The sequence below is a fragment of the Sorex araneus genome, chromosome 1, assembly GCF_027595985.1.
Source record: "Sorex araneus isolate mSorAra2 chromosome 1, mSorAra2.pri, whole genome shotgun sequence".
In the NCBI taxonomy this organism is placed as follows: Eukaryota; Metazoa; Chordata; class Mammalia; order Eulipotyphla; family Soricidae; genus Sorex; species Sorex araneus.
The window spans coordinates 3,334,754-3,352,058 of record NC_073302.1 but is presented as its reverse complement, the minus strand read 5'-3'; the positions used below and the strand labels follow the sequence as shown (position 1 = coordinate 3,352,058).

At 68.6% G+C, this 17,305-nt stretch overlaps 1 protein-coding gene across 1 annotated transcript in view; it reads left to right on the top strand.

The window, feature by feature from the left end:
* Nucleotides 1–289: 289 nt before the first annotated feature.
* Nucleotides 290–17,305, top strand: part of HMCN2 (hemicentin 2) — an 88,708-nt gene continuing 71,692 nt past the window's right edge. The window contains 12 exon segments of the mRNA XM_055124142.1: nucleotides 290–487; nucleotides 758–880; nucleotides 6,463–6,634; nucleotides 6,855–6,961; nucleotides 7,563–7,683; nucleotides 10,004–10,267; nucleotides 11,813–11,957; nucleotides 13,325–13,446; nucleotides 14,719–14,991; nucleotides 15,816–15,957; nucleotides 16,220–16,347; nucleotides 16,677–16,790. Of these exon segments, the coding sequence (XP_054980117.1) occupies nucleotides 290–487; nucleotides 758–880; nucleotides 6,463–6,634; nucleotides 6,855–6,961; nucleotides 7,563–7,683; nucleotides 10,004–10,267; nucleotides 11,813–11,957; nucleotides 13,325–13,446; nucleotides 14,719–14,991; nucleotides 15,816–15,957; nucleotides 16,220–16,347; nucleotides 16,677–16,790 (1,909 nt within the window).

The following is a 17,305-nucleotide window of genomic DNA, read 5'->3' as shown; positions in this document are numbered from 1 at the left end:
CCCGGGGGTGGGAGGGGCCGTGGGGAGGAGCAGGGCCTTTGCACGCTCGTGGGGGGCCCGTGAGACGCCCCCGCCGCAGCGCTGGTGAGAGGGGCTGGGCGGGCAGAGTAGGCTTCAGGCACCTGCCCTGCACGAGGCTCGGGGCCTGCGTGTGGCCCCTGAGCACTGCCAGGAGACCCCTGAGCACGCTGGGGGTAGCCGCCCCACCCCGGAAACCGTCCTAGTGCGGGCTGAGGCTCTGGGTCCGAGAGGGACCTCGCGCGGGGTTGCGGCCGTGGCGGGAGGGGGCATGGGGTCCGCGGCAGCTCCAGGCTCGGCCCGTCCCCAGGGAGGCGGCGACTGCCCGGAGATGAGCGTGGGCGCCATCCTGGCCGCCGTGCGCGTGGCCAGCCCTGGCTCCTTCATCTACGTCTTCTCGGACGCGCGCGCCAAGGACCACCAGCGCACGGGGGAGCTGCTGCAGCTGCTGCAGCGCAAACAGTCGCAGGTGAGGCCCCGGCCGGGTGGGGGGCTCCCCGGGCCCCCGCGGCGAGGCCCGTCCTGGCGCAGACCCCGGGCCGGGCCCCTCTTTCCGCCCGTCTCTGCTCGCCCCCGCGGTTCCCTGCGGCCGTGGGGGCGAGGAGCTGGCCGTGTCCACGCGCTTCCTCCTGCCCTGGGCCGGTGCGGGGTGGGGGGTCCTTCGGGCTGGTCTCCCCGACGCGTCCGTGCAGGCGCGTGTCCCGTGCGGGGCGCGTGGCCGAGCTGCCGGTGCCCGCAGGTGGTGTTCGTGCTGACCGGTGACTGCGGGGACCGCACGCACCCCGGCTACCTGGCCTACCAGGACATCGCCGCCACCAGCTCGGGGCAGGTGTTCCACCTGGACAAGCAGCAGGTGTCAGAGGTGAGCGTCCGTCCCGCCCGCCGTGCTGCTGGGGTGGCTGCGAGCACTGTGGGGCGAGCCCTGCTCCTGCCGCTGTCCAGGCCAGGCAGGGCTGGAGGGGGATGGCTCAGACCTGGGGGCTGAAGGGAGCTGCCGGCCTGGGGTCCCCCCCGTGCTCCACCGCTGCATGGCCTGTGCCCCCCCCCCGGCAGCCCTGCCCGCCCCCCACCTGCGCTCGCAGTGTCCGTGCCCAGCCACAGGGCCCCTGCCCACACCCCCGCCCGAGTGGCACCTGCTCTCACCCCCGCTCCTGTTTCCACCTCGGTGCCTCAGTTTACCACCGAAGGGCTGTGGGCTCCGGGAGCCCGGGTGTCACGGTTGAGAGGCCAGTGGGTGCTGTGCGGCCCCCACGCCGAGGTCAGCCCCAGGGTGGGGCCCAGCCAGCCCCAGGCCCTGGACAGGTGACATTTGTGCTTCTCGGGGTCGTGTTTCTGCTCGGTCTCGGGGGCGGCCGGTGGGAGCCGACGGTGCTTGGTCCCGGCTCGGAGCAACTGTCAGGGCGGGCGCCAAGCCAGGAGGCAGGGCAGGCGCAGGCGGGGATGAGGTCCCCAGAGGCAGGAACCTGGGGCCGCACCCCCACTGCCCAGGGTGCCCCTTCCTGCCAGGGGGCCTGGGGGTCCGTGCGTGCCTGATGCAGGGGGACCCCCTGGCCGGGCTCCCCAGCAGGGCCCCGCCCCTCCCCCCCACAGCCCGAAGCCCCTTTAGATGGTCCCAGACGCCCAGCCCGGCCCTTTGCCCGAGCTGAGGGGTCCCCGGGAGGGGGGCTCCTCCCAGCTCTGCCCCCGTTGCCTCCCCCGCCCCCTGCTGGGTCTCAGCACCTGTGTCGGGTCTCAGCACCTGTGTCGGGTCCCACCAATGAGCTGAGTCCTGGGGCTCGGGGGCACCGGCCGTTTCCGGCTGGCCTCGGGGGGTCCCAGTCTGCTCAGAGGTGGCCGGGGCCCAGCGCCTGTCCCTCTCGGGTGCCCGTTTCTCACCAGGACTTTGCTGGGTCCCCCTCACAGCCCGCTCCACGCAGTGTCCAAGGGGCTGGGCAGCCCCCACCCCCTCCCTGCCCCACGACCCCCCAGCGGTGCCCAGAGCATCCGTCAGGCGTGGGGACCTTGGCTCGGGGAGGGGGGGAGTCGGGGCGGGCAGTTCCCACGGACCCGTGGGCACAGGCCCCAGGATGACCTCACCCCAGGCGGGCCGGCCGGGCGCTGACTGCACCCCCAGCCCACCCCCCGCTGCAGTTGACAGCTCTGGGCCACGCTGGAGCCGGGTCACCCAGGGGAGCCCCCCACCCGCCGTCCGGGGAGTTCAGGGTCCTCAGGAAGCCCAGTGGGCAGGGCGGGCTCCTGCTCCCTGCTCGGTGCTCCTGGGCCCCCTCAGCCACCCTGACCGTCAAGTGTCTCGGTGGGGGGAGCCGCGGGGGATGATGTATCGGGCCGTGACCGGCCGGGCCGCCGCCATCTGGCTGGACAGAGCTGCCAGATTGGGTCATTCCTTCCCCGCCGGCCGCCACAGACACAGCCGTCCTGCGGGCCTGGCGCATCTGGAAGCCCTCGAGGGGCCAAACAAACACGGCGCTCGCCCGGGGGGCCGTGCACTCACCAGCCCCCCCCCCCAGCAGGCCTGGGGCTCTGCCCTGCGGTGTCCACTCCTCGGCCCGGCTCAGGGTCTGGCTTCCGCTTGTCCCAGCCTCTCCCCGTGACCAGTAGCCCCGGCCCGGGGTCCCCTGCCCAGGACACCCGAGAACAAGCTCCTGAGGGCAGCGGGGCGGGGGGCTGGGCGGGGGCGCCGTCACCCTCTCGGCCGGCTTCTGTGTGCCTGTGCGGCTGGGGCTTGGCCTCTTCCCCCACCCCGGGCGGACAGCAGCCCTGTCCACCCCCCCATCCTTGGCGGGGACAAGGGGGACTTTCTGAAGGGAAACATCGTCTGCAGAGTGAGGCAAACGGGAGGAGGAAGCGGTCGGGAGACGCAGATGTTCCCCACACGGGATTCTTTTTGCTTTTTTTTTTTCTCTTTTTTTCTTTTTTATTGAATCACCGTGAGATGAGTTACAAGCTTTCATGTTTGAGCTTCAGTCAGACAATGATCCAACACCCGCCTCACCAGTGCACATTCCCCACCACCAGTGTCCCCAGTAAGCCCCCCAAACCCCCCCACATTCCCCGCCACCAGTGTCCCCAGTAAGCCCCCAACCCCCCCACATTCCCCACCACCAGTGTCCCCAGTAACCCCCCAACCCCCCCCACATTCCCCACCACCAGTGTCCCCAGTAAGCCCCCACCAAGCCCCCCTCCTCTCTGGCAGACGGTCTCCCCCAGACTCTCTCTCTACTTCTGGGCATTATGGTTTGCTCCAATTTTCCCACCACCACTCGAGCCTGCCGGGGCAGACACTGGATCATTTACTTTCTCTTGCTTATCCTGAATGTCATGAGAGGTCGGGCGGCCGTGAGGACGACCTTGCGCTTCTGGGATTCTAAATTTCTAAGTGCTGGGGCTGGAGCGATAGCACAGCGGGGAGGGCGTTTGCCTTGCACGCGGCCGACCGGGGTTCGATTCCCAGCATCCCATATGGTCCCCTGAGCACTGCCAGGGGTAATTCCTGAGTGCAGAGCCAGGAGTGGCCCCTGTGCATTGCCAGGTGTGACCCCCCCAAAAAAAATTAAAATTCTAAGTGCTTGGGGGTCCAGAGACGTCTCTGTGGGGAGATAGTCCATCCTGAGGTTCACCTGGGGGTCTCTGGGCCAAGGCTCCCTGAAGTGGATCGTGGCCGTGACAGCCGGGACCCCAGGCGGGCGGGCGGGGAGACGGGAGGGCCGGTGTCCCCGCTGCCGCCAGGAGGCCTGGAGTCCCGTGTGCTGGGTGTGAGCTCAGGACTCTTCCCTGGGGTGACAGATCTCGTGTGAAACGCACGTGGGCAGCCCAGCCTGAGGCAGAGGCGGTTTCTGTTCTTTCTTCTCCTTTTTCCTCTTTGGTTTCGGAGCCGGACCCAGCGATGCTCAGGGCTGCCTCCTGGCCCCGTGCTCAGGCGGGGGAGTCTCTCCGGGTGGGGGTGCCGGGATGGAACCCGGCCGCGTGCAGGGGGGGACGCCCCCCGCCAGGCTCTCTCCCGAGTCGGGCTTGACCTGAGGGTTCTGTGACGGTGTCCTGGTGTGTGTCCTGCCGTTTTCCCCGAAACTGGGCGTCCGTCAGCGGGTCCCGGAGCACCGGGTGCTGAGGCCCGCCGAGCTCCTCTCCCGGGAGGTGGCGTCACATGTGACGGCTGACAGCTCGCCCCTGCGCAGAGGGCCACAGCGGACACACGGGGTCTGAGGTGGGGGTGGGGGCACGCCAGGACTTCACGTGCTCAGCCCCCCCCCCCAGCTCGGGGCTCGGCTCCGCCCGCCGCCGCCCGGCCCGTCCAGCTCCTTCCAGATGGCCTGGGGCCGCCTGCTGCTTCCACATTTGGTGCCGGGCGCGCGTCCAAGGGGGCCTTGGCCGCAGGGGGGCTGGGCGCTCCCTCCGCAGCCGGAATTCACCCGGGGCCTTGGGCCCGAGAGGCCGCTCCTACCCCTCGAGGGCCAGCGTCCACCCCTCGGGGCAAGTGTCCAAGGTTCAGTGCTGGGGGGGGGTGTGGAGGTGGCGTTTCCTAGTTTACCCCCTCCCTCCCTCTCATTCTCCCTCTCTCCCTCCCTCTCTCTCTGTCTCTCTCCCTCCCTCTCATTCTCCCTCTCTCTCTCCCTCTCTCCCTCCCTCTCTCTCTCCCTCCCTCTCTCTCCCTCCCTCTCATTCTCCCTCTCTCCCTCCCTCTCTCTCTGTCTCTCTCCCTCCCTCTCATTCTCCCTCTCTCTCTCCCTCTCTCCCTCCCTCTCTCTCTCCCTCCCTCTCTCTCCCTCCCTCTCTTTCTCCCTCCCTCTCTCTCTGTCTCTCTCCCTCCCTCTCATTCTCCCTCTCTCCCTCCCTCTCATTCTCCCTCTCTCTCTCCCTCCCTCTCTCTCCCTCCCTCTCTTTCTCCCTCCCTCTCTCTCTGTCTCTCTCCCTCCCTCTCATTCTCCCTCTCTCCCTCCCTCTCATTCTCCCTCTCTCTCTCTCTCCCTCTCTCTCCCTCTCATTCTCCCTCTCTTTCTCCCTCTCTCTCTGTCTCTCTCCCTCCCTCTCATTCTCCCTCTCTCTCTCCTCTTTCCCCTCTCTCCCTCTCTGTCCCTCCCTCTCTCTCCCTCTCTCTCTCTCCCTTCCTCTCTCTCCTCTCTATCCTTTCTCTCTCTCTCTCCCAAACTCTCCTTTCTCCCCCTCTCTCCCTCTCTCCCACTCTCCCTTTCTCTCCCTCTCTCCCCCTCCTTCTTTGAGGCCTTCTTTGCCTTCTGGAATAATCTGCGGCCCAGACTCACCTTGTCACCCCTGCCCGGCCCAGGAGCCGCCGCTCCCCCGCCCCCCAGGAGCTGCAGGGCTGAGTCCGCACGGACTGGCCTTTGTCCACAGCCAGGAGAGCCGTGACCCCATGACAGCTGCTGCAGGAGGGACACATCTGTTCTGTTCTGTTTCTGTTGTTGCATTGGGGGCCACACCCGGCGGTGCTCAGGGCTTCCCCCCGGCTCTGTGCTCCGGGCTCTGTGCTCGGGGCTCGCTCCTGGCGGGGCTCGGGAATGGCTGGGGGGGGCGGGGGGCGGGGGGGGCAGGTGGGTTGCCTGCGAGGCCGGAGCCCTCCCGCTGTGCCCGGCGAGGAGGCCTGGGGAGCAGGGGCGTCTCCTCCACCTCGTCCCACAGCACGGGAGAACGTTTCAGAGCCCTGTCACCCCCCCAACTTACAGACCAAGAAACGCAGGCTCTCCCGCGGCTCTCCCTGCTTGCAGGACGCGAGGCAGGGGCCAGGCCCAGCGGGGAGCTCGGTCCACCTCGGGGGGTGCCAGTGCCGACCCGGGGGCAGCCGCGCTCACATTGCCTTTGATCGGTTTGGGGTTTGTTCTGGAAGCTTCCTGCAGTATCACGGCTTGGGAGGAGCCGGCTCTGAGGAAGGGTCCTCCCCTCCCCCACCTCCCTGCTTGCAGAGGAGCGGCCATGCCGGGGCCGGGGGAAGCAAGCCCAGCCCTGCCCTCGTGTCCACTCTGCCCAAGCACAGAGAGGGGCCCAGTGTTGGGACCCTGCAGGCCCGGCTGCCTGAGGATGAGTGACGGGATTTGATAAGGGTTTCGGATCACTCTGCGTGGGGAGGGCCCGGGAGAGGCTGTCCTGCCAGCAGGCTCTCTCCTCCCACCGAGAAGAGACACGGTGGTCGGGTCTGAGACTTCCTGGGGGGGCGATGGCCAGCTCCATCAGAGCAGGGAGTGTTCGGCCTCAGCTAGGGACAGGAAGTACCAGGAGGGCTTCTCGGAGGAGGTGGCAGGGCCATAGAAGTTGTCCAGGTGAAGGGAGGGGCGTCTCTCCCTCCCCGCTGAGTCTCTGGGCTTCAGCGAGGGGGACCCTGACGTCAGTCTGTTGGGGGGTGGGATACACTCAGCCCGAGGGGGCCCGTGTCCCTGGGCCGGACGCTGGCCAGCCGTCCTAGCCCGTGGCCCGTCTGCGTCTGCCGCTGCTGCCCAGGTGCTGAGGTGGGTGGAGTCGGCCATCCAGACGTCCAAGGTGAACCTGCTGTCCACGGAGCACGAGGAGGCGGGCGAGCACCTGTGGGACGTGCCCCTGGACCCCAGCGTCCGGGAGGTCACCATCGCCCTGAGTGGCCCCGGCCCCGAGGTGGAGGTCCGAGACCCGCTAGGTACATGCGTGTCCGGGGGGGCCAGGGGAGGGGCGGGGGAGGAGGGGCCCATTGCAGTCCCCTCACGTGCCACCTGGAGATGGTGACGAGCCAGCACTGGGGTGCGGGCAACCCGGAGGCTCCTTGCTGCTTCCTCCTGGGCTCCTGGGGCCGGGGGCTGGGCGTCTCACGGGGCCCCGGGAGGAGGTTGGTGACCGAGCGGAACTCGGGGTTCCCACAGGGAGGATCCTGCAGAAGGACGAAGGCCTCAACGTCCTCCTCAACATCCCGGACTCGGCCAAGGTGGTGGCCTTTAAGCCCGAGCACCCTGGGCTGTGGTCCATCAAGGTAAGGGGACACGGGCTTCAGGGAGGTGAGGGCAGGCCAGCCCCGTTCCTCGACCACCTTCTCCCAAACTGCCTGTCTCGGAGCTGGGGGCTCGAGCGTGCATGGCGGCATGGACATATCAATAGAGGTTTAGGGTCGAGAACCGAGGAGGGGATTCTGCCTCGTGCCCCTGGGAGGGAGTGGGGTGGTCTGGGGCTTGGCGGAAGTTGCCTGTTGGTGCAGAGAGGGTGATCGGGCGGGCGTGTGCTTCTGACTCCGTCCTGGAGAGAAGACCCCGGAGCCAGGGAGGAAGGGGGCGGCTCCGAGCAGCAGCTCCCTGGCCATCAGTGAAGACTGAGCACGCGTGGGGGCTGGCATTGGGCTGGGGGTCGCCCGAGAAGCAGACCCAGCTGCAGCATCTCGGGTGGGGGGGTGCAGGCAGGGGGGAGGTGTGCAGGGCTCAGACAGGCCCGCCCAGTCCGGTGCCGCCAGCTGGGCTTCCCTCCCCTTAGGGGGAGCAGCTGAGTGACCAGGGGTGTGCCCGGCCGGGGTGGGGGCTGGGTGCTGGGCGCCCGGTGCCGCGGGCGGTGGGTGAGGGCCCCGGGTCGCCCCGTCCCCGTAGGTCTACAGCAGCGGCCGGCACTCGGTGCGGATCACCGGGGTCAGCGACATCAACTTCCGGGCCGGCTTCGCCACTCAGCCCTCGCTGGACCTCAACCACACCATCGAGTGGCCCCTGGAAGGTGGGCGCGGGGCCGGGAGGGGTGTGGCGGGCCGGGCGGCTCCTGGCCAGGGCAGGGCACGGCCCAGCTTCCGCCAAAGCACGTGACCGGAACTGTGAGCCGCGTGGTGACGCTGTTCGACCCCCAGCATCTCCTCGGTCCCCCGAGCCCACCAGGAGTGACCCCGAGCACGGTCCGGTCAGCCCTGGGACGGCCACGTGGCCCCCGCCCCCCCCAGCTCTGCGTTGTTTTGCCCCCACGTGCGCCCGGAGCCCCGCTGGCCTCGGCGTCCACGCACAAGCACAGCTCAGAGGGGGCGCCGTGCTCCCGGGGGGGTGGGGGTCCCAGGGGCACGAGGGTCCTGGAGATGGGTCTGGGCGGGGGCCCTGGAAATGCGGAACTGGAGGCAGGGCGGGGCGGGGGGTCCGTCTGCGGAGGGTGACCCCGGCCCCCGTGCTCCGTGCCAGGAAATGCCATCTGGCGGCCAGGCAGGTCCCAGCTGACTCTTGGGAAAGTGCAGCCTCTCCCCACGGGCCCCCCGGGGGTCATTCCGGGACCAGCGCCCCGAGGCAGGGGGCGGGGCCCCCAGCAGCCCGGGCTCACGGCGTGCTGGAGGGCGACCAAGAATGCAGCGTGTCCTCAGGTCTCTCCGTGGTTGTGGTTCCTGCCAGCCCCCGGGGGGTCCTTGCCACGGCCAGAACCGCAGCTTCAAAGGGGGCGACTGGCCCAGCTCTGGGTTTGCCGGTAACAGCGGGGGGTGGGCGGGTCAGGGTTACAGGGAGGGGAGGGAGCAACTGCTTTCATGGACACATGATAACATGCATGCACATACATGCACCTGCACACACACGTGCCCAGGAGAGCATGCAGAGGCTGGAGCACATGCCTGGCTTGCCCATGGCCCTAAGTTTGACCCCCGGCACGGCTTGGCCCCCACATCCTCGGGCTGACCCAGAGATCCCCGAGCACGGCTGGGCCTGAGTAATTCCACGTGACGGGTCGTACCGGATCATCAGACAGGCACTGGGGGTCACATGTCACTGGGCGTGACCCCGAGGCTTGGAGCACTGCTGGGGAGGACCCTAGGGAAAGCAGGAGAGAGAGGGAGAGAGGGAGGAAGAGAGGATGGGGAGAGAGAGAAGGAGAGAAGGGAAGGGAGGGAGGGAGGGAGGGAGGAAGAGAGGATGGGGAGAGAGAGAAGGAGAGAAGGGAAGGGAGGGAGGGAGGGAGGGAGGAAGAGAGGATGGGGAGAGAGAGAAGGAGAGAAGAGAAGGGAGGGAGGGACGGAGGGACGGAAGGAGGGAGGGAGGAAGAGAGGATGGGGAGAGAATGAGAGAAGGGAAGGAAGGGAGGGAGGGACGAAGGAGGGAGGGAGGGAGGGGAAGGGAGGGAGGCAGGGAGGGAGGGAGGGAGGGAGGGGGAGGGAGGGAGGGAGGGGGAGGCAGGGAGGGAGGGAGGAGGGAGGGAGATAAGGGAGACAGACAGGGCAGGGAGAAGTCTCTGCAGGTGGAGTGCATGATGTGGGGACCCAGATTTGATCCCTGATACTACATGACCCCTGAGCACTGCAGGGAGAGACCCCAGCACCAGGCTGGGGGTGACTCTGAAACTGAAGTCAAATTAACACAGTGTGTAGAGACAGTGGGGTGCCAGCTCAGGGGAGGGCGGTGAAGTGGCTGCCGTGCGTGTCAGTGGCAGGGGTGGGACGGGCCCCCTCTCCCCACCCTCGCTGGCCACGGAGCCTGGACACCCGGCTCCCCAGGGAATCTGGACTTGGGGGTTATTTCTTGCTTTTTGGGCCACACCCGGCGGTGCTCAGGGCTTCCTCCCAGCTCTGCGTCAGGAGTTTCTCCTGGCGGGCTCGGGGGACCCTGTGGGATGCTGGGGATCGAACCTGGGTCGGCTGCGTGCAAGGCCAGCGTCCTCCCCGCTGTCCCATCTCTCGGGCACCTGAACCCGAGACTCTCCAGTGCCCTTCCAGAACATTCCCAGGTTCTCCAGGAGTGGAAGGCGCTGGAGGCCATTCCCGACACACCCCGCGAGAAACACGCATGTGTGGGGAGAGGCCGGGCGAGGTCCCACCCCCCGGGGCCAGGGGAAGGGGCAACCCAGACGCGGGCCTGGGCTCGTGTGCAAACCTGTTTCCAGCTCGGGGGAGAGAGCTGGGAGCAGCCCGAGCCCTGGGAGGGCCCCAGGGGCGGCCCTTGGTGCCGGCTCAGGGCAGGGGCCCGGCCGTGGGGTGTCCGCGGGGTGCCGGGGACAGGGGCTGGCGGAAGGTGCGTTTCAGGACCACGGACAGCTCCAGGCCAGTCCCAGCGCCCGCCTTGACTTCCCCCTGCAGGGGTGCCCATCTCCCTGGTCATCAACGCCACCGGCCTGCAGGCCCCCGGCCGCCTGGACTCCGTGGAGCTCGCCCACAGCTCGGGGCGGCCCCTCCTGACTCTGCCCACGTGGCCCCTCGCCAACGAGTCCACCCACCAGCTGTGGGCCGGGCCCCCCTTCCACGCCCCCCGGGAGCGCTTCTACCTCAAGGTGAAGGGCCAGGACCATGAGGGAAACCCCCTCCTCCGTGTCTCTGGAGTCGCCTACACGGGGGTGGCCCCAGGTGAGTGACCCCCAGTTCTGAGCCCCGGCTCCCTGGGTTGCCCGGAGGCCTCTTCCAGGAAGCCTGCCCTGATTCCGCTGGGCTAGAAATGTCGGTGCATTAAGCCACAAGGCGTGTGTGGTGCGGCCTGCTGAAATATGGCTCTCGGCTGGAGAGTGTCACACAAAATAACTCACCTGTCCACCCGGCCGGCGAGCCACGTGTGCGCCTGTCCACCTGCCCAGTCACCCGTCCGTCCCGCATGCCTACCTCCGTGTGTCCATGCTTGGTCCGTGTGTCGGCATCCACCATTCATCTGCCCATCCCCCATCCATCCACTTGCTGTGACCCACCCGTCCATCTACCGTTAGTTTACCCATCCGCCCACCCGCCCGTCCACCCGCTGACCACCCACCAAGCTGCCCACCCACCATCCACCCGCTGACTGCCCACCAAGCTGCCCACCCGCCCGTCCACCCACCAAGCTGCCCACCCGCCCGTCCACCCACCAAGCTGCCCACCTGCCCGTCCACCCACCCGCCACCCACCAGTCCGTCCATCTTCACTCGCACCCACCCACCCACCCATCCTCACAGGCACACCCCCACCTTCCCACCACTCAGCCATCCACCCGCCATCCCCACCCCATCTGTGCAGCCCGTGGTGTGTGTGTGTGTGTGTGTGTGTGTGTGTGTGTGTGTGTGTCCAGTCCCCGTGGACAGAATGGGCAGGGCTGTAGCACGTTCTGCCCGTCCTCCTGCCCCCACTGTCTCGCTGCTTTCGTGGCCCCTCCCCTCGAGGTTACGGCAGGGGGGAGGAATGCTGGGGGCGGGCCCCTCCCCGCCTCCCCCCGCGCCTGTTCTCTGCGCTGTGTCCGGAGCTGTCAGCTCGCCTGTCGCTCTGGCCTCTGGTCTCCATCTCTGCACCGTGCCCAGGCGTGTGGGCGGGGGGGGCCCGGGCGGGGGGCTGCTCCCTCCTCTGCCTTCCAGACCCGGGAGCCGGGAGTCTGGCTCCGATCAGCGCGAGGGGTAGGGGGTGGGGGGGCCGGCCGGGGTCCCGAGCCTTGGCCTGTGTGCGTGGGGGGTGCAGGGGTGCTGAGCACTGGCTGTGAGCCCGCCTGGGGCCGCGGGTCTGACACCCCGGTCTCCGGGGACGTGGCAGGGGGCCGAGCGTGACGTCACTGCCGCCCGGCCCAGGCTCCGACGGGACCCCCCTCCCCCACCGCCCCTGCCCCCGCCGCTGGCCCAGTCGGGGAGAGGCCCAGCGGCCCGCGCCCCCCGAGGGGCGAGGAGAGGCCCGTCCTGCGACCTGCTCCCCCCTTCCCCACTCACGTCACTCGAGCCCCTAGCGGGGTCGTCACCGGCGGCTGGGCCTGGGGCCCGGTGGGGTTTCGAGGGCCCCTTCCGGGCTGTGAGCTCATCGGTGCCTGTTTCGTCTCCAAACGGCGGGTCTGTGTTCGGATCCGGACCCTGCTTCAGCCTGGCCTGTGTGCGGAGCCGGGACCCCTGGAGCTGGGTGGGGTCCCGGCCCACCCCCCTGGGTCCTGAGTGCTGGTCCTGGCCGCAGGCACCCCGCTGGTCAGCATGCCGCCCCGGATCCACGGCTACCTGGGCCAGGCCCTGTTGGTCTCCTGCTCCGTGCACAGTGCTCTCCCCTTCCGGCTCCAGCTGTGGCGCAACGGGGTCAAGCTGGGCGAGGAGCGGCACCTCCTGTGAGTGGCCGGGGGGGGGGGGGGGTGGAGAGGGGCGGGGGGGCAAGGGAGCGACCTCCTTCTCTGATCAGCACCCCCCAGTGGCCGGGAGCGGGGTGGGCCATCGCCCTCAGGGAGCCCTGGGCCCGCCCCTGCGTCTGGGAAGCCCCTGGGAGTGTCAGGGCAGGAAGGAGCCTCCTAGTGCAGCCCTGGCATGGCTGGAGGCCGGGGCCGGAGAGATGGTACAGGGCAGGGTGCTTGCCGTGCACGCAGCCTACTCAGGCTCAATCCCCAGCACCCCAGAGGGGTCCTGAGCACCCCCAGGAGTGATCCCTGAGTGCAGAGCCAGGAGTCAGCCCTGAGCACTGCCAGAAGTGATTCCTGAGCACAGAGCCAGGAGTCAGCCCTGAGCACTGCCAGAAGTGATTCCTGAGCACAGAGCCAGGAGTCAGCCCTGAGCACTGCCAGAAGTGATTCCTGAGCACAGAGCCAGGAGTCAGCCCTGAGCACTGCCAGGAATGATCCCTGAGCACAGAGCCAGGAGTGAGCCCTGAGCACTGCCAGGAGTGATTCTGAGCACTGCCAAGAGTCAGCCCTGAGCACCTCCAGGAGTGATTCCTGAGTGCAGAGCCAGGAGTCAGACCTAAGCACAGAGCCAGGAGTCATCCCTGAGCACCCCCAGAGTGATCCCTGAGCACAGAGCCAGGTGTGATCCCTGAGCACAGAGCCAGGAGTGAGCCCTGAGCACTGCCAGGAGTGATTCTGAGCACTGCCAAGAGTCAGCCCTGAGCACCTCCAGGAGTGATTCCTGAGTGCAGAGCCAGGAGTCAGACCTAAGCACAGAGCCAGGAGTCATCCCTGAGCACCCCCAGAGTGATCCCTGAGCACAGAGCCAGGTGTGATCCCTGAGCACAGAGCCAGGAGTGAGCCCTGAGCACTGCCAGGAGTGATTCTGAGCACTGCCAAGAGTCAGCCCTGAGCACCTCCAGGAGTGATTCCTGAGCACAGAGCCAGGAGTGAGCCCTGAGCACAGAGCCAGGAGTCAGCCCTGAGCACCCCCAGAGTGATCCCTGAGCACAGAGCCAGGAGTGAGCCCTGAGCAACCCCAGGAGTGATCCCTGAGCACAGAGCCAGGAGTCAGCCCTGGGCACCGCCAGGAGTGCTGGAAGCCGGGCGGAGGGGAGGGATTTGCAGGGCCCACACCGCAGGGAGGGCGTCGGCGAGCCTTGGTGGCCCCCCTCTCCCACCAGGCCTCGAGTGGGACTTGGGGGTTTCCGCTCTGGGAGCTTTAGGGAGGGGCCGCAGGGGCCAGCAAGGCTGGGGGGAGACGGGGGGCCGCGGGGGGGGGGCAGGCTGGCTCACGGGTCACGTGACTGCCCGTGTCGCAGGGAGTCCGGGAACAGCAGCTGGGAGATCCCGCGGGCCTCCGAGGCCGAGGAGGGCGCGTACGAGTGCGTGGCGGCCAGCCAGAGCGGGACGGGCCGCGCCCAGGCCCACGCCGTCCTCACAGGTGCGACCCGCCTCCCTCCTGCCAGCTCCAGTGTCCTCCTGGGGGCCCCGCCAGGACCACCTGCCTCGCCCGCCGCCTGTTATTCCCCTGCGGGCTGCCCTGTACCCCGCACGCCAGGTGGCGGGAGAGTGGCCCCCTGCTCGGGGTCAGCCCCCCGACACTGGGAGGGACGGGCGTGACCTGGAATCAGGGGTTCTGGGGTCACACTTGCCCCCTCCCCTCTGTCTCGGCAGAAGGACGCCTGTTGGGGGCCTGAGAGGCTGGGCGGGTGACTGGCCCCAACCCCAGCACCTCGCAGGGTCACCCCCGTGGGGCTCGGGGAAAACACCTCCATGTCACTGAGCCCAAGTACAGAACCATCAGACCTTCCGCCCGGGTCAGCACCGCTGGGGGTGGCCCCTAGAGACCAGGTCAGACAGACACACGGACAAGGAAGGCAGGTTCCCCTGTGATCGAGCTTCCGGTCACCCAGCCAGAGGGACCTGAGCGAAAGCACAGCAGGCGGGCGCTGGCCTTGCCGAGACTGACCCGGGTTCAATCCCCGACACCCCAGATGGTCCCCCAAGCCCCGCCAGCAGTGAGCCCTGAGCATCGCCAGTGTGGCCCCCAATCAAATAGAAAAGTCACAACGGACTGCCATTTCGTTTCTCTTTTTTGCTTTTTGGGTCACACCAGGCGATGCTCAGAGGTTACTCCTGGCTCGGCACTCAGGGATTACTCCTGACGGTGCTCGGGGGGGCCCTAAGGGGTGCTGGGACTCGAACCCAGGTCAGCAGCCACATGCAAGGCAAACGCCCTGCCCGCTGTGCTATCACTCCGGCCCCTGCCATTTGATTTCAACTGGCCTTAGAGTCGGGTCCCTAAAATGGGGTTCCTGGCCCCCACAGTGGGGGCTGGCACGGGGGTCCGTGGGTCTCAGCGTTATTCCGGCAGGTTCTCGGCCCCCGGGGGTGCCTCTTGCCTCTTGCTCAGGGTTTGGCAGCGGCCCTGGCTCTGCTGAGTGTCACCCGCCCTCCCCCCTCCCCGGGGGCCCTTCTGTACTCCCCGGGGTGCAGTTTCCACCTCGGAGGGTGTGAAGTGTGGTGTCCTGGCGAAATCCTGTCATGTGCAAACAGGGTCCTGGGTGGGGGCGGCGGGGGGGGGGGGAGGGGGACGGGGGCTGCGGGGGCGGCGCCGCCCACATGGGGAGCTGATGCTCGGCCGGCGACGTGTCGTGTCCCGGGGGCTGGCCGGCCCCTGCCGCAGCTGCCCCGAGCCCCGCTGTGCCCGCAGACCCCCCTCCGCAGCTGGCCCCCGCGGCCAACGTGACGGTGTCCCCCGGGGAGACGGCCCACCTGTCCTGCCGCGTGCTGAGCCGGGCGCCCTTCAACCTCACGTGGGTGCGGGCGGGGCGCGAGCTGCCGGCCCCGGGGGGCAGAGCCACGCAGCTGGCCGACCTGTCCCTGGAGCTGCGCGCCGTGGAGCCCGGTGACGGCGGCCAGTACCAGTGCGTGGCCCGCAGTGCCCACGGGCTCAGCAGGGCGTCCGTCTGGCTGCTGGTGCGAGGTGAGGCTCTGTCGGTGCCTGCCCAGCTCCTGACGCGTGTCCCCAAAGGCCCGTCGCTGGCAGGTCTCGGGGGTCCCTCGGGTATTTCTGGAACCTCCCGGCCTCCTCACCCCGGCCTGTCCTCACGGTCACCACGTCACCCGATCTCTCTTCCCTCCACCGCTGCTGGCCCGGCAGCCCTCCCCCCCCCCTCGATGCCATGTATCCCCTCCCCCTCCCCCACGCCAGTCCTGGAAACTTCTGGAAGCACCAGGATCCCTCGTGCTCGGAGGGGCTGGGGCAGTGCTGATGGGGGGCGCAGCCCGGGCCCGTCTGGGGGTGTAGCCGTGGACTCGGGTCCTGCGGGAGTGGGGCGCCTGGACTGGCCATGTGGGGTGTCCAGGGCCGGGTCCTGACACTGGGCCCCTGCCGTGCCCGGGGCTCGGCCGCTGCTGGGCCGAGGGGGGCGGTGCCCTCTCTGGACCACCAGGCCGAAGCCTGAGCCGGAGCATCTGTAGTTGAGAGTCCAGAGCTCGCGGAGGGCAGGAGAGTCCAGTGGTCGGCGCAGGGAGGGCTGAAGGGACAGCTGAGCACGGGTGTGGGAGGTCGGGGCTGCGGCCGGGTCTCCTGAGCACCCTGTCACCCCCGCACCCAGATGAAGCCCCAGCACTCTGAGTACTCAGGCCACAGTGCTCACTAGCTCCTGGCCTCTCTGGGGTGGGAGTTGGGGACCCTGGGGAGCGGGAAGTCAGCTCCCGGGGGGCTGGGGCGGGGCCCCCCTTTCTCCAGGACTCAGGTCTGGGGGCCCTGACCGCGCCTTCCTGCCCGTCCGCTCTGAGCTGCAGAGCCCCCCACGGTCAGCCTCCACACCACCACCCAGCGCTTCCCCGAGGGCACGGAGGTGCGAGTCAGCTGCTCAGCTTCGGGGTACCCCACCCCCCACATCTCCTGGAGCCGCGAGGGCCGTCCCCTGCAGGAGGACAGCAGGTGAAGGGAGAGATGGACTGGACCCCCTCTGCAGTGTTTGAGTGACAGGGGGGAGGACTCAACAACCTGGCTTCTAGCTGTGCCCTCCAAGGCTGTGTGACCTCGGCCAAGTTGCTCAACCTCTCTGAGCCTCAGGGAGTAAAACACGATACACAGAGACAGCCATCTGCATAGTGGGCTGCTGATGACTGGTCAGCTGTGAGTGATGACCCCCTGTTCTGATGGCTTCTCGCCTTTGCCCCTGCCCTCTGCCTGATCCCAGAACCCACGTGGACGCCCAGGGAACACTGGTCATTCAGGGAGTGGCCCCAGAGGATGCTGGGAACTACAGCTGCCAGGCGGCCAATGAGGCTGGCACAGATGAGGAGACGGTCACCCTCTTCTATACGGGTACGGGGGCACTGCGGGCACCTGCTGGGGAGACCCTCCCCACCCGCTCTCGCAGAGGCTGGGGCAGGGGGACACGGGCTTCCTGGGCGGGGCCGGCGCACTCTTCAGACGAGTCTTCCCGCAGTGGGTGGGAGGGGGGTGCGGGGGGCAGCGGGACAGTCCGGGGGTCTCCGAGGCTGGACCCTCCCCGCCGTGTGGGGTGCGGGTTTTGTGCCAGGCTCCGTGTGGAACAGAAACAACGGGGGTTTGGGTCCCGGCGCCCGGGGGGGCGTGTTCAGCACCCCGGGGCTCCCTCCTGGGCCCTGCGGCTGACCCCGTTCTCCCCGCAGACCCGCCGTCGGTGTCCCCGGTCAGTGCGGTGGTGCTGGCCGCCGTCGGGGAGGCGGCCGTGCTGGAGTGCCAGGCCACCGGCGCGCCCCCGCCCCGGATCATCTGGTACCGAGGTGCGTGCGGGCGGGCGGGTGCTCGGACGTGGAGCAGCCCCAGGCTCTGGGCTGGTGACCGGGGCGGGGCGGGGCGGGGGGCACCTCCCACCCCGGCTGCCCCTTGGCAGGCAGCTCAAGCTGATTGTCCACGCTCAGAGGTCAGCGCGAGGGCGGCTGTGCCACGGGCTCTGCGGGCCGTGACCTAACTGCCTGCACGGGCCCGGAGCACTTCCCGCGGGGTCCGGGCACCTGGTCCAGAAGGTGGGGGGGGGGGGTTTGACCCCCGAGCCCCTGGCTTACCCCCACTCAGATCTCTCAACAGAGCCGCTCTGAGAACACGATTGCCAGCATGCCCACCCCGCTGTGAGGCCGTGTGGTGTCCTTTAGGATGTCCAGTGTGGCCCAGTTCGGGGCATTCTGGTTCCCGCATGCTACAGCCCGGGCCACACTTTCAAGGGGAAAGGAGCTACAGGCAGGACCAGCCCAGGGTGCCTGCGGGAGCCAATCAGAGATGGGCATGGAGGGGGCGGGGC